Source organism: Mustela nivalis (genome assembly GCF_964662115.1).
Source record: "Mustela nivalis genome assembly, chromosome: 12".
Taxonomy (NCBI): Eukaryota; Metazoa; Chordata; class Mammalia; order Carnivora; family Mustelidae; genus Mustela; species Mustela nivalis.
In genome coordinates, this window is record NC_139031.1 from 2,878,498 (window position 1) to 2,893,413 (window position 14,916).

Sequence of the window (14,916 nt, forward strand, 5' to 3'; positions counted from 1 at the left end):
CGCTTCCACCCGCCACCGGCGGAGGGCGCCGGCCGCCCAGCGCGCGCGGGAGCCGCGAGCCCCCCCGCGCCGTCCCCTCCGTGGCCGGCGAGGAGCGGTCCCACCGCCCGGGCCTCTCCGCCCTGCCCCGTCCGCCGTCCTCCCAGCCCGAGCGCCTGTCGCCGCAGACCCCGCCTGGCTCCGGACGTTCCCGGGTCCCTAAAGCACCGACTGCCGTGGCGCCGACTTGACAACGTCCCGCACTCGGCGGCGAGCGGCGGCGACGGGCGGCCGCGCAGGCCTGGGCGTCCCCGGGCCCCGGTTCCCCGCCGCAGTCCCCGGCCCACCGCGCCCACCGCTCCGCGGCGCCGCCAGGTGACGTCAGGGCGAGGACGCGTTTGGGCGGCGCCGGCACGGTGACGTCAGAGGGCGCGCGTCACGGCGGGCCGCGGCTGGGGGTTGTGGGGGGGACGGCGAGGCCTCCCTTAGCAGGAGCGCGGTGCGAGTGCGACGGGGAGCAGCCCGCCGGCGAGGCCTGGGGCCCGCGGCCAGCCAGCCCGGGGAGCTCTCGGTCCCGGACGCAGTGCAACGCCGGCCCCTCAGCGGGGACCCGGCGGCTGGGACCCGGCGCGTCCCGGCCGCGGGCGCTGAGGAGTTACCTCAGGTCCCGTCCGGCAGCCGCCGGCGACGTGAGCTCCCCCGGAGCCCCAGGCGGCCTCGCGCCGCCGCCGCCGGCAGCAAGCCCCGCCCCCTTCGCCGCGCGCCTGCGCAGCTCGAGCGGCCGCGCGTGCGGACGGGCGGGGCCTCCGCGTTCCCTTCTTTCCCGGGACCGGCCCACTCGGGCCGCACCGAGGGGGGGGCTCGTTTCTCCGCGTCCCCGGGGTCCCCCTCGCGCGGAGGCGGCGGCCACGGGCCCCGGGTCTGCGGAGCGGGCTGCGCGCTGCCCCTGCCCTCGGGGCCGCGAGCCGCGGCGGCAGCGGGGGCGGCGCCGCCCGGCCGCCGGCTCCTCGGCGCTCCCCCTCGGCGGCCGGCGGGATGGTGCGTCCCGCAGGGCGCGCGCGGCTCCCGCGCTTGGGCCGCTCGGCGCGGGCGGGGGCGCAGAGGGCGGGGGAGCGGGCCCGACTCGCAGGACCGGGCCCCGGCCGCGCCGTTGGGGAGCGGGCCCCGCCGGGCGGGGCGGGAGCCGCCGCCGAGCCGTCCGGCCGCCGCCACCATGTCGGACCCGGCGCCCAAAGTTCCCGAGGAGATGTTCCGAGAGGTCAAGTACTACGCGGTGGGCGACATCGACCCGCAGGTACCGCGCCGCCCCCGCCCGCCGGCCGGCAGCCCTCCGCGTCCCCGACCCGGACCCGCTCCCGCCGCGGGCGCGCGCCCGGGCGCACAACGTCCGGGCCCCGCCGCCCGGGCCCCGCCGGCCTGGCTGCGCGGAGGCCGGGCCACCTGGCGCCGAGCAGGCCGGTGGCCGGAGGGGGCGGGGGGCGGGGATGAGGGACCCGGCGCGCGGGAGGCCGGCGACCTGGGGGGGAGGGGTCTGGCGTACTTGCGGGAGGGACCCGGGCGCGGGCCTGGCCGTGGTCCGCCGCACCTTCTGGAGGGGACGCAGGGGACCTGCGGGCGGGGGCAGCTGGCGGGGCGAGGGGCCGCGGGGGTGGGCTGCGCGGCCGCGGCCGGGGGCCGGACGGGCGGTGGTCTTCAGGACCCGCGAGTGGGGGAGCTGGAGGGGAGGGTCGGAGATCGGGTCGCGCTCTGCTGGCACCGTCCGCGGGGGCGGCACCCGGGGCGCGGGCTCCGGAGGGCACGGCGTGGAGGGGCGACTTTGCGACCGGAGAGGAGGGAGGGCGTGGGGGGCCGGGCCCGGGCCTAGCGTGGGTTGTCGCCGGCCTCGCCCGGCGCGGTGCGGCGTCCGAGCCTCTGGGGCAGATGCGGCCGGGGAGCGCCCTCCCTGCTGTCCCCCCGAGTGTCTGGGCTCCCGGAGGGACGCGTGAGGGGCTGGAGCTCCACGAGGAACCGGTCCGGGCTGCCGGGGGCGCAGTGCCCCGCCGCGGGTGTGCGGCCGCGTGCGCCCTCCTGGCCCTCCCGGTCTTCGATCTTCCGACGGGCTTTGGCGGTCACGGGAGCCCCGGGAGCCCCGGCAGCGCCCAACAGGCTCTGCCGCAGGAGGTTGTGCGCTTCTGGGCGCAGCAACCGTCCGGCTGGGCGTCCTGTGTCGCGCTCGCCGCTCGGGAGCGAATCCCGGGGAACGTCTGGGGGTGGATCCTCTCAGGGCCGCCTTCTCTGGACGGTGTGCGGCTCCCGGTACCCGGGGGTCTCAGCGCCGAGAGCCCAGCGTGGAGGCCAGGGAAGGCGGAGCCGGTGGCCGGGCCTCCGTCCGCAGAGTGGAGGCGGGTTCCAGCGGTCTGGGCTGGCCTGGACGAGCTGCGGGCGCTGAGGGTCTTGGCCTTCCAGAGGCTGGTCTGCGGGCATCTTACTGTGCGCGACCCCCGAGGTGGATCCTCCTCCTGCTGTGGCTATGGGGTGAGACTGAGCCTTGGATCTGAAGGCGCAGGTGCTGCACCCCGCGCGGCCCTGATGCGCGCCCGAATCACGGCCGCTGTTTCCAGTATTGATCATTTTCCTCTTTCTCGAACATCCGCCCCCTCCTCCTCCCTACTCTCTCCGTGTCGTTGTAGGACTTTGGCTCTTAGGAGGGACTTGAACCAAATGTTACTTAAAACCTGGAACAAGTTGAATTGGAACCATATTTGCTCAACTATGAGTCAAATCTAAGTGCTTAAAATGTCCTTGGCAAACCACTTCGATGTGAAACCGTATATTTTCTAAACGGTTTAGAGTCAGAACGTTGATTCCCTGCATCTTATAAATACGGATTCTGAACGTTCACGTACATTGAACATCTCGTAGCTGTTAAGGGGCTGGCTTGGTGGCCGTGTAACCGGAAGGTGAACGGAACGTGATAGCTCTGCTGGAGGCCCCCTCATTGCCCAGGACTGGGGAGCCCACCTGGAGGCATGGCGTAGCGTGGGAGGTGCGGCGAGGACAGACTTGCCCGCTGCGGTGTGGAGGAAGTGGCACCACTGAGCTCTCTGAAAGGAGGCGTCTTCCCGGGGGCGGGGGGGGGGGGTGCGGAGCTGGACGTGGAAGCCGAGGAGGGTGAGGCCATGTGCTTTGTGCGGACCGTGTGCGCTGAGGAACGGGGGTGTTCATGTGTCTGGGATGACCAGGGTAAGCAGCCCACCTGCTGCCCCGACACGAGCTGAGTCTAGTAAGACACACTCCGTCGTGTGAGACGGTTTGGGCATCTTTCTGTCCGTGAAGAGTCCGTACTGCAGTAGAGTTGCCGAAAGGGCCGGCGACGGTGGTGCAGCGTGAGGAGGCCGTGAGGAAGGGAAGGCAGGTTGGTCTGCGGCTCCACGCGGTTTGTCAGCAAGAGGAAGCAGAGGTGGCCGGGGTGCGTGCGAGCGAGTGAGGACCCGCGGGAGCTCCGCTGCCCGTGCGTGGACGGGGAGAGCCTGAGGTCTCGAGAGTCCTGGGAGAGGCGCTGGGGTCGGAAATGCAGACTCGAGCAGATGAGAGGGTGCCGTGTCCTGCGGGTCGGGCTGAGCCGGTGCCTGGAGGTGACCTGTGGCTACAGCCACTGGTTTTTGTTTTGTTTTCACTCATTGAACAAATACTTAGCGTAGCTCTAGTTGCCATCTCTGGATGCGCGATAAAGTATTCTGAGAAAATTTACCAACTTGGGGCTAAGCCGCGCTGCGCGGGCATCAGGTCACCGGCATGCGTGGTGCACGCCGGGCTCCTCCGGCTCTGCCTTCTCCCGCGTCTGTCCCTGAAGTCTCTGGCAGGTGAGTAGCCTCCGGTTCACTTGCTGCTCTGCACCTGGGGACCTCACTCTCAGAGCTTTGGCCCCCATCGGCTCCCCGCTGGTGGGGACCCACGGCTTCCAGGTCCCACTGATGTCATTTCCTAGACCTTCCAGCCGGCGTGGAAGGCTGTGCTCCGCGGTGAAGAAGTTCTCTTGCTCGCGCCTCGCACTCACCAGCTCCTCCTCCGTGCGTGCTGCTGCTGTGTCCCCAGCACTTTCTCTCCTGCTCCTGCCCCCTCCCAGGCACCGGGTCTCCTGCATTCTCGCTTCCCTCTTTCCCTAGGGACAGTCCTCGGGTCAGTTGCTGCTGCTTTCCCCCCGGGCGGCTGCAGTTGTCGCGGACTCAGTCCGTTCTTACACTGGCCACAGTCTTCGGTAAAATCTGGTCGTGCCGTTTCCCAGCAAAAGCCCTTGTGTCGCTCCAGAAGACATTTCTGTGTGAGAGTAAAATGCAGACAGTTTCGTGAAGCACGTGACAGTCTGAAGGGGCACGTGTCCAGCGTGTGAAGGCTCTTCTCCCTCCAAGAGCGCATGCGTTTTGGTCTCGCTAACTCCTTAAGTTTGTCAAGATTCTGCTCGTGTAGCTCCTCTTCTGGAAACCTTCCCGTGTGTGGTGAAGCTACCTGTCCCTAAGCCTTGACGTTTGACCCTGGATGCCTCGTCTCAGCTCTGAAGTGTTGTCTGACAGACCTTCTGTTTTCAAGACCGAGACACTACCTAGCCCCGGGCTCACAGCCTGCAGGCTTCCTGGGTCAGCGGATCAGGGTCTGCTGCTTCCTACTGTCATCAGATGTCTGATGGCACGTGACTCGAGTAAATGGCTAGGAATTCTGTGTGGTGAACGTGGTGTGTTTCTGTTGGAATTTTCATCGCTCACAACAGTTTGTGTAAATCAAGAATGAAATGCAGTGTTTTTCATTTTAATTTGTGTGGTTTTTTGAAGGTCATCCAGCTCCTCAAAGCTGGGAAAGCTAAGGAAGTGTCCTACAACGCACTAGCCTCCCACATAATTTCTGAAGACGGGGACAATCCTGAGGTTGGAGAAGCTCGGGAAGTCTTTGATTTACCTGTAGTTAAGGTCAGTAGTAAGTCTCATTAACTTCATACGCTTCATTATGTGTCCTGAAGGCAATGCAAAGTCTCACTGGGACTCCGAGCGTTTGCCCAAGTCCGCTTCGTGTAGGAAGCTGCCGGTGGACAGAGCTCTTCCCGCACGGCGGTAGCCTACGGCAGCATAAGGCCCGTTGCGTGGGATCCTGCCGTGGCCAGGTTTCTGTCCGTCACAGGTGACTGATCGGTCCGCTCAGCACCTGCTGTGGTGTGGCCCTAGTTTCCTGCCCGGAGCTCTTTACGTCAGGGACGCGTCCTGGAAATGGGTGTGTCAGCCTACAGCGGTGGGCACTGGGGACCCATGAGAAATTGTGCTCACTCCTGTCAGGACATGACTCCTCCAGGGACCACTTTCCATCCCTGCTGTGGCAAGTGGTCTGAATTTCCAGCTGCACATGTTGGAGGAAGTCCTGCCCCCCATTTGCTGCGCTGTTTAACTGCTCCGACAGCGTCGTGATGACCGTTGGTCCCTCTGTCCACCAGGTGGTCATCATGGGAACTGCTGTCAAGCTGACTCTGGGTGGTGTGTTCTAGAAAGTGGGGGCCTTAGCTGGTGGGTGGCTTGTTTGGAGTTTGTTGGTCTGCACCCTCTATACTGTTCTCTTGCTCCTCGTGGTTGAGTTGACTGCTGTTAAATGCATGCTTTGAGATGTGATTTTGTAGTTTTGGTCCTTCAATTTTTTTCTGATTCTAGGTGTTAACATGTTTGTTTTAAAACAGTTCAGTTCCACTACCACTTTATGCTGTCAAATACTCTGCCTAAAAATCAGTATGAGAATTATCATGGTTTAATAACAGGAGAGGCTAGGAGTTAGGAAGAGAGCCAGTAAGTTAGGCTGGGGTGCCAAGAAGCTGGCTGGCCCTGGGAAATCTGCAGCTCGTCAGTACCCAGGGTCTGAAACCGCCTTGCGGGCTTAGGAACCTGATTTTTGAAAATAAACCTGAATGCTGATTTGTCTCATGAGAAGATTCTCAGAAACCACACTCTCTAGGGGACAGCTGTGTTATTCAGAGTGACTTAATGTGCAGCAATGACATGCGGTGGTCACCATCCTGCCCTAGACTCCTTGTTTCGCCACGACCAGTTCCTTCGTGCAGCCCGAACACCAGCAGGGCTGCCGCTTGCTTCACCGGACTCCACTTGGCGAGAGAGCCTTGTGACACGTGCACTTCCGCCCCTGGGACCCTGCTTTGGTCTCTGGTTTGCTTCCATTCATCCTTAGCTGTGGGGACCGGATCTCCACTCCCTCAGCAGCCTGGAGCCCTTTGTCTCATGACGGTGACTTCACCTGGATCGTGCAGTCGGACAGCGAGCTTAAAAGGGGCAGCCTCAGCATCCAACCTTCGCACTCAGGTGGCTGCTGCAGACCATTTAGAGCAGTGGTTCTTGAATCTCGTTTTTGCAGCAAGCGCTTTGTAATATCCTTTTATGTATATGTCAGATTCCTTCATATGTCAGAGTATCGCTTTATTTATATGTGAGAGAACGTCCCGTAATTTAAAACCCGGATGTACGTGTTATGTATAAGTTCCCCAAACTGGAACGCAAAGGAGAAACAAAAGAAAATAAATAATGTATATTTCAGTGTGTCGCTCCTTGGGCACAGGTCCGTGGAAGATGGGGCCAGGAGGTGAGCTGCTGGGACTGGTCCCGCGTACAGTCACTGCCGCAGATGTGGGCCCGTCCCCAGAGCTCGCGGGTGGGGTCGCCGGCTGGGAGGTAGCATTTCAGAAGGGTGATCAGCCCTGGCTAGAAGGCTGAGCTCGAACAGCAGTCTTCTTCTCTTCACATGTTGCATTTCTGGAAAAGTCAGGCTGTAATAAGGCTGCATAAAATACCCATTACCCAGCTCCTGTAATTATCACCATTTCGCCAATCTCGCTTCATAGGCCCCCATCCCGCACTTTCGCTCTGGCTGCGGTAGCTTGAAACGAGGCCCCGGGCACACTCCTCGCGTCCACCTCCCAGCTCCAGGCTGCTCGGGATTTGTGGCAGGGCCTGTCCTGTCTGGGGCCTACAGCGCTACATGCCAGGAGGGTGGATTTGTCAGAGCTGACCCGGCATTTTGTGTGCACCCCCAGACGATGCTGCTAGACCGTCAGACTCTTCGTCTGAGTTCAGCGGATGGAGGCAGATCCCTTGGCCTTTAGCTTACTAATTTGACGAATGCGTTTTAAAAATAAGGCCTCCTAATGCATGGTGATGGCCTGTTATTTATGTATTTGAATCATGTAGATGTTTAAAACTTGTGTCTTCAGGCACCCGAACTTACAGAATAATTTTTTTTTTTTTAAGATTTTATTTATTTATTTGTCAGAGAGAGAGCGAGTGAGAGCGAGCACAGGCAGACAGAGTGGAAGGCAGAGTCAGAGGGAGAAGCAGGCTCCCCACGGAGCAAGGAGCCTGATGTGGGACTCGATCCCAAGACGCTGGGATCATGACCTGAGCCGAAGGCAGCTGCTTAACCCACTGAGCCACCCAGGCGTCCCCAGAATAATTTTTTTAATGGAAATATTTTTCTCAGTGACTGTAGGGCATCATTGGACGTGTTAATTATGGCAATTTACGGTGGGTGTATTTGTATATATACAATATATACATGTATATATTTGTTGGCCTTTGGGATAAATAGCTCCTCGTTACTCTGCATTTCTAGTTGTCCATATCTGCTCTGTTATTGTTGGTGTTTCCTACCGACTTGGGGTTATTTTGCCTAGAGCCCCCTGAATGAGGGTCCGAGCGCGGGTCTGCTGTGCGTGGACATCATGACTAGCCCTGAATCCTTAAACAGGCCTATATACTTGCCACCTCTCCCAAGTTCCCAAAGGGACACTTCCAGGGTGTCTGCTGGGTCGGAACGGGTGGCTTTCCAGTGTCTGTTTCCTTCTGTGGTCACATTCCTCCATTCAAAGTCACCTCTCCCAGGGCCTTCAAGAAAAGTCCCACCTTCACCTGCCCAAACCCTATCCCAGTGCGTCATCCCAGGCTCTGAAATTCCCCCTGCACTCTAGGCGAGGGGATAAGTAGAAAGGCTGGTTTCTGGAAAGCAGCCTGGTGCTAAGCCACGCCACCAAGGTCTCCACGGGGCTCTGGGCATCACTGCAGAGGAGAAAGCTCGGCCTGTGGCATGACGTTGATTGTACAAGAGTCAGAGCCAGTAGCGGTTCCTGATGCCGGCCAGCCCCCTTCAACTTCCCTGAAGCTTGCCCTGGATTATCAGAAAATGCAAAGACACACTGGCCTGAAGCGTAGTCAGAAACGTGAAGTGCTGGCTTCCAGCGCAGCGTACCTGATCGCACACGAGTGTGCTCAGCCGAAGCCCCCAGTCGTCGTGCGAGAACCGTCCCAAGTGCCGCCAGTCTTCATTTTCTTTCTTAAAATACCCAGTATTCCCACACCCTTTCACAGAAGGCGCGCTGTTCTAAACGGAGGCTGGAACTCTGTGGACGGGGACCTGGCTCTCTGAAGTCCTTTTGAGTCTGCATGACCAGGCTGGAAGGCGGAGGGGGGGACCTCCTGAGGCTGGGGCACGCACGAGGTGCCGGAGAGCGGGGAGCACGTGCCTCCCTTCCCGGTTCTGTCCGCGGCGCTCGCACCCTCGGCACAGAGCAGGTTCTCGACGAGTGCTGGGTGAATAGATTGGTGCGTGAATAAAACATACGCATGTACATTTCAGCGGGTGGAAGTTTCTGGACTTTTCAGCCGGCTGAATGGGGTGTTACATAGTTTAATGTAACTTAAATGTAGAAATGTAAGGTAAATTTTAAAAAAAATATAAATTAGCCCAAAAGGTAGTAATAAGCTAAGGTTTTATAATCTGAATTTTGAAAGTTGTAAAAAATGACCAGAGACTTTTCATGGTTTGCAAATGTAGTATCTGTAGGAATTTACTGAAAACACTCGTGAATTTACACTTGGATTTAGGATTGAAGGTGGGAACCGGGGAGCGGCCGATGTACCAGCACGGGGAGGGGGTGGGGTGGCTGTCAGGTCCCTGTCCTTCAGTTGTGAGGGCAGTTTCCGGCTGGCCTAGACACTTAGGACGCAGTAGTAAATGTGTATGCCTTGAATTTAAATTTCTCTAAAAATTGTTAAAATATCTGGCAGTGCTTCATTCTCTAATTCAGCTTTTCACCTCAGGCATTAATGACTAATCTTTGATATTTTTTACTGGAATGCTCGTGACCTAGGTGCTTTATAGTTGTTATAACAGCTTTTAATTTCTAGGAGCAGTGCTGATGAAAATCATGTCATTTTGATGATAAATTGAAAATATTTTTTGACTTGAGTTCATGTTTTCTTTTTCAGCCGTCCTGGGTGATTCTGTCCGTTCAGTGTGGAGCTCTTCTGCCGTATCCTTTTTGGGGAAGGGAGGAGGGAATCTGGGTTTAAGACTGACGTGGGAACCCGGTGGGTTCCTTAGTTAGGGCAGTTGGTGTGTGTGCGTTCTCTGTCCCTCCTGTTTTCCATTCTGCATCGGGTTTTATGCACCCGGTGCTTTTCATCACCTCTGGAGGGAGGGGCACCAGCTCTGGGGGAGTATCTCTGGGCTGGAACCTGGGGGCGCTTTCATTCTGGGACTGGGCTTTCTGATCTCCGGCAGTCTGCTTCTCTGGACCTCAGTTTTCTTGTCTCTGGAACAGCCCGTCTTTGTGACGTCTCGTTAGGTGGAATACTGATCAGAGTGCAAGTCTGCCTGAACCCGGTCATGAGTTATTGGAAGGATAGATGGGGAAGACAATAGCAGAGCACTTCTAGTTCCGGGGATTGCTGTTCTTTTTGATGACACTGGGTAAAAGGTTTATTGAAGACACGTGTTGACACCTGCTGCGGGCTGGGTACGAAGACTAGAGGTCACGAAGCTCTCGTTGCTTCGAGGAGCTGCCTCCATGCCGGTGTCCCTTGCCTCATTTCTTGAGTCCGGCTCCAGAGCCCCTTCCTCCCCGCCTATGGGAGACGTCGGGCTACTGTCCGCGTCCTGCGCCACATGGCTTCTGTCGCCCTCTGGCCACGTGGGGCTGCATGGACAGTCCCGGCAGGCGGGCCGTGCTGGTGGAGGCACCTGGTAGCACCCCGTGATGTGAAAATTGCGGACTCGGGCAGGGCTGCCGGCCTTCTCCGGTGCTGTTCTGCAGCTCTGCCGGGCGGTTCCGTGAGTGCATCTTTACTTACTGAACTTATGTAGATGGAGGGAATCTTTTTATGTTAAACATTTATGGGTGACGTCAAATAAGCAGAAACATCCCTTAGTAAGCAGTTCGCGGGGGATGTGCCGGACTCCAGCATCTCCAGCTCAAAAGTTCTAGGATTCCTAGAATCCTCGAGTTAAGGGAAATCCATTTCTGTTTTTCTCTTCTGGTTTCTTGCGAGTTGGTGTAGTGTTTATAAGCACGGGGGCGGCGGGGCCTGGGAGAGGGAGGGGTGATTTTGAATGACAGGTTAGTTCTTCCTGCCCTGCATCCTGGGTCAGGGTCAGGATCTTCAGAAGCCGTCATTCCCCTGGAGTTCTTACTGGCCTGTTCCAGAGCCGCTGGAAGGGGCGGTAGGGGAAGCCTGCAGACCGTTGGGCGGCACTGGATCTGCCTTTGTCCGTGTTCCCCCAAGTCTTTGGCAGGAGGAAATCCTTGACGCGAGGGTAGGAGGTTGGAAGCGATCATGGATAGTGGGGCTGAGGGCCCGATGTCAGGGGCCGCAGGGTGCAGCGCGGTCAGACGGGCTCCGCTCCCACTCCGGCTTCTCCGCGGGGCTCTGGAGGAGACGGGGGCGGAGTTTTCAGTCTGATCGGTTTTTCTTAATTCACTGATCTCAGTGGGTACACTCTTCTCCTGTAGGAAGAACAAAGTAATGCTCTAACCCATTTCGAATGGTAGACACTCCAGATTCTTCCGTCGTCGTGTGCGCTTTGAGTAGACCGCAGCGCGCAGACACCCAGGGGCCGCGGCGGCGTCCGGCCGGGCGCTCCGCGTCTGGCACGCAGGAAGCTCTTCTGAGTGAATTTTAATCGCGAATGAATTTTAAAACTCAGAGCTGTAGAACCAGGAGGGATAAGGATATCTTTGACTCTTATTTTCACAAAGGGAAAACTGAATGAAGTTCAGAGCTGCTTGGGCCCAAGTGCGTGAAGTTAGTGGTGGTGCTAAGACGGGAACTCACGTTCCTTTGTGGGCGGCTCTCCGGCATCCGGCGCAAGTTCCAGCGGCCCGTCCTTCTGAAACAGACCCCGGACTGCGTCTGCCTTTACGACAGTGGCCGTGCCGCGTGTGTGTGTGTGTGTCGGTGTGGTGGGGGGTGAGCTGGCTCTCAGGGCAGAGGTTCTCCCTGCGAGCGTGCTGTCCCCACGGGATGGACGGTGTCCCCGGTGACGCCGGATCTGACGCTGCTTCCCTCAGCCGCCCTGCCCCTCCGGTCCCCCAGCCGCGCCTTCTCCTCTGCCTGTCTTGCTCTTCGACAGCCCGAGTCTCTCTCCTATACGGATGCGGTGGGAGGGCGGGCGTGGGGCAGATCGGACGTCTGAGCAGGATGCAGTGTGCACTAATCTCATTTCATTGGAATCTTAATAACTATCAAACAGAGTAAATGGTTTTTCTCCAGAGTCCTGTCAGATTTTTTTTGGAATCACTGCCTGCCTCTCCCAGGTAAGTGTGGCTACAGCTGTCTCGTGTTATTCCCATGTAACAGTCCTGAGTTTGTGTACGATTTGATTTCGGCCTGTTGCTGAGCCAGTTTTAAAGAAGCTCTTTGCTAAACTACGTATTGGGTGTAACCTTATGACCCACTTACAGTTATTTAAGTATTTATGCTTGGTCTTTAAGATACGAAGTTTTAATGGGTAAAAATGGTCTTTCTAATCCGAAGAATTACAAAGATACAGAATTTGAATATGACAAACTAGGGAGAATGAAATTATTTAAGTTGACAAGAAAAACTCAGTCATAAAGGCAAAGAACTTTTTTAGTAAAGGGCTCAATTTAGATCAATAAGAAAAATAAAACCTCAGTAGATAAGACAGAGAAATGAACTCACAACTTTTTATAAGAGGAATTACAAGTAACGAGTGTGGCAGAACATTCGACACACTGTATTACCCACGACGTGAGCATCTTCCTAGCACCGAGGTGAAACTGTCCACGCTCCAGCTTGTGACCAGCGTCCGGGGCCACATTCCCGCAGACGGGCTCCCCTCCCTGCGGGCAAGTGCACGTCCGTGTGGCCGTTTTCCACAGATGTTTTTCAGTCAGGAGCCCTAAAATACTCCAGTTAGTTTCCCCTGCAGGTCGCTGAGGTTTAGAATTTTGTCCTGAACTGGTAGCGGTGAGGGCAGATGGATGGGTGAAGGTGTTCAGCAGAGCGCTACGTAGGCTGGGGTGAACCTGGGGGAAAGTTGAGGTCATCCTGTGTTTGGAAATGGCTCAGAAACCTGTTCCGTGCACTTACACGGCAGCCTAACTACGGAGCCAGGTTCGAATTAGGGTTTATGGAAACAGAGGAGAAGGGAAAGGCTTTCAGTGGGGGCAGGGGAGGCCTTAAGAGTGTGTGTTTTACTTGGTGACCAAGTGACAGAGAGAAGTATCTGAAAAGAGGGACCAAACGCCAGCAGTGGGAATTGGAAAGCGGGAAGTGAATATTCAGTATTTTCGAATCGTATTCTGTCTCTTGCACCACCTGCTGGAAAACCCCCAAACTGTCAGAAGCCGCCGAGACCAGCCCGGCCGGCGCTGTGGGAGCTCGCTGGGGAATTGCAGGGGCAGTGTGTTTGGCCACAGGGAGGGGGTGTGCGCAGTGCTGCCTTGCAGACCCGCTCCCACCGTGACCCTGGTGAGGAGCAGCATGGCCTCATCCCTGTGGCAGCCTTGAGGAAAGGACCTGTCAGAGGTGTTCGGTGAGCTAGGAGTCCTGTCCCTGCCACGCGGAGTCCTGAAGCCGGGTGACCCTCTCGTGCCAGTGGCCGCCCTGTCTCTGTTACGCCTTGCCCTGGCCATGCAGTAGCCAGGTTCAGGGAGGGCTGCTTGGTTGTTATTTGTATCTCTTGTAAATTCCTGATGTTCTTTAGAATTACAAATTTTATTGTTTTTGCTACATTCTTTTAATAGGAATCCTTGAAATCTTGGCTTTTTTTCCTCTTTTCTCTTAAGAACAGGAATTTTGTCGATACTTGTATTTTTCAGTGTTTTTCACATCTGTGCTATAAATGTATATGACCATAATGGTCTTTGAAGTTGGCCAAAATGAAAACCTTTTAAAGACCAGGGCTGTGGCTCTGTGTGAGTTTCATTGTTCCCTTATACTTCTCTGTATGTTCCAAACGTACAATAAATACCAGGAAAGTTTTCTAAATGAAGACATTATTATTATTATTCCTTAATGCATAAACACAGTGTATTTTGGCTAAAATGTGAATTTTGCATTTAATTTTATTTTCACTTAATGGATTTGTGGGCTTGGGGATTTGGAGCCCGCTATCCAGTGGGTTCAAGTTGAATGAAAAGAGGAAGAAGCTGGGGCAGGGAGTCCCACGGTCTTTTCAGGGACTGAGATCACAGTGACATGGTATTTAGCAGACCTGAGTTGGGGAAATAAATAAGAAAAGTAAAAATATGTGAGTAGAAGATGACTTAAGGGTTTTATTTATTTTTTTAAAACATTTTATTTATTTGGCAGAGATCACAAGTAGGCAGAGAGGCAGGCAGAGAGAGAGAGGAGGAAGCAGGTTCCCTGCTGAGCAGAGAGCCTGATGCAGGGCTCGATCTCAGGACCCTGGGACCATGACCCGAGCCAAAGGCAGAGGCTTAACCTACTGAGCAACTCCGGGGCCCTGATTTCAGGGTTTTAAATTTGGTAATCAGACGTCATGAAATATTAATTGAGTTTACCATTAGAGAACACTTTCAGTCTTAAGAAAAAAAATTCTATTTAATAAAGGTTATAATAAACGTAGCAGATCTTATTTTAGGCACTTAACATAAAGGTTATGGTACACACGACCTGCTGTGTGCTGTGCAGAATCCCGTGGCCCCGATGTCTGTGAGTTCACAAGCGCAGGCCTGAGTGTGGACGGCAGAGGAGGGGAAGCCTGTGGGGCGGGGAAATGTCAGACCTGAGGGGCTTGAAAGAGTGGGCGGAAATCGAGCAGGAATGGGGAAGGCAGGGGTGTTTGCAGTAGAGCCACACGGAAGGAGAGAGGAGGAGGGCGCCGGGGAGCAAAGGCACGTCCTTGCGGGGCAGGAGGGTAGACGGTGGGGGACACAGCAGCGGAAACCAGGTGTTGGAGTTTGAGCTCTCGAAAGTAGCCAGTAGGCTGTTGCTTTCCTTTTTTCTTACATATTTAACTTTGCATTACATGTATTTGCATTAGGACGTTCAGAAAACACAGGAAAGCAAACAGTTAAAATCCTTACGGTCTGTAGGTGCAGCAGGTCTGGGAGCAGTGGCAGGACACGGGCGGGTGGCAGAGGATGGGGGTTTGGGCGGGAGGGAGGCGCGCGGTCTTGGACTTGAGGCAGAGGTTTGGATCCTGGATGGTGCTGTGCACACGAGGCCCAGACAGGAAGCAGCGGGCCTTGGTGACTTGGGCGTTCTCGGGACGGAGGAGGAGGCGGCAGTGCCCGCAGTGCTCCTCTGCACTTCTCAGGGAAGATGGTGACGTCGGCTTGGGACACATTGAGTTGGGGTGTTGACCTGCTACCCAAGTGGGGGGCCGTGGACATGTGGCATGAGGGGCAGGGAATTAGCTTCTTGTAGAAGAAGGCAGAAAGGCATGTAACCAGGAAGAGAGCTTAGGTAGTGTGCAGCGAAGATTTGGGAAGAAAAGAGACTTGAGCATAGGTAGAAGTGGTCTGGGGAGGAGGATATGGTCTTCAGAAACCAGGGATGAAATCAGCTGCAGCTGGTTGTTGTCACGGGAGGCGAGCAGCACCCCGGGCAGAGGTGTGCAGCACCAGTTTGTGGCAGGTAGTTGTGCGTGGCC

The 14,916-nt window shown here is 56.6% G+C and overlaps 1 protein-coding gene across 13 annotated transcripts in view; it reads left to right on the plus strand.

The window, feature by feature from the left end:
• Nucleotides 1–1,064: 1,064 nt before the first annotated feature.
• Nucleotides 1,065–14,916, plus strand: part of PAXIP1 (PAX interacting protein 1) — a 47,439-nt gene continuing 33,587 nt past the window's right edge. For 2 of the 13 annotated variants that reach the window (XM_082692915.1, XM_082692916.1), the window contains exons 1-5: nucleotides 3,548–3,821; nucleotides 4,125–4,661; nucleotides 4,785–4,919; nucleotides 9,261–9,304; nucleotides 11,524–11,587. In XM_082692915.1, coding sequence (XP_082549041.1) covers nucleotides 4,659–4,661; nucleotides 4,785–4,919; nucleotides 9,261–9,304; nucleotides 11,524–11,587 — 246 coding nt within the window. In that variant the 5' untranslated portion in view covers nucleotides 3,548–3,821; nucleotides 4,125–4,658. Of the gene's footprint in view, nucleotides 1,274–3,547; nucleotides 4,662–4,784; nucleotides 4,920–9,260; nucleotides 9,305–10,761; nucleotides 11,588–14,916 lie in introns of those variants that run through there. The other 11 variants (XM_082692918.1, XM_082692909.1, XM_082692908.1 and 8 more) reach the window with 10 other exon arrangements.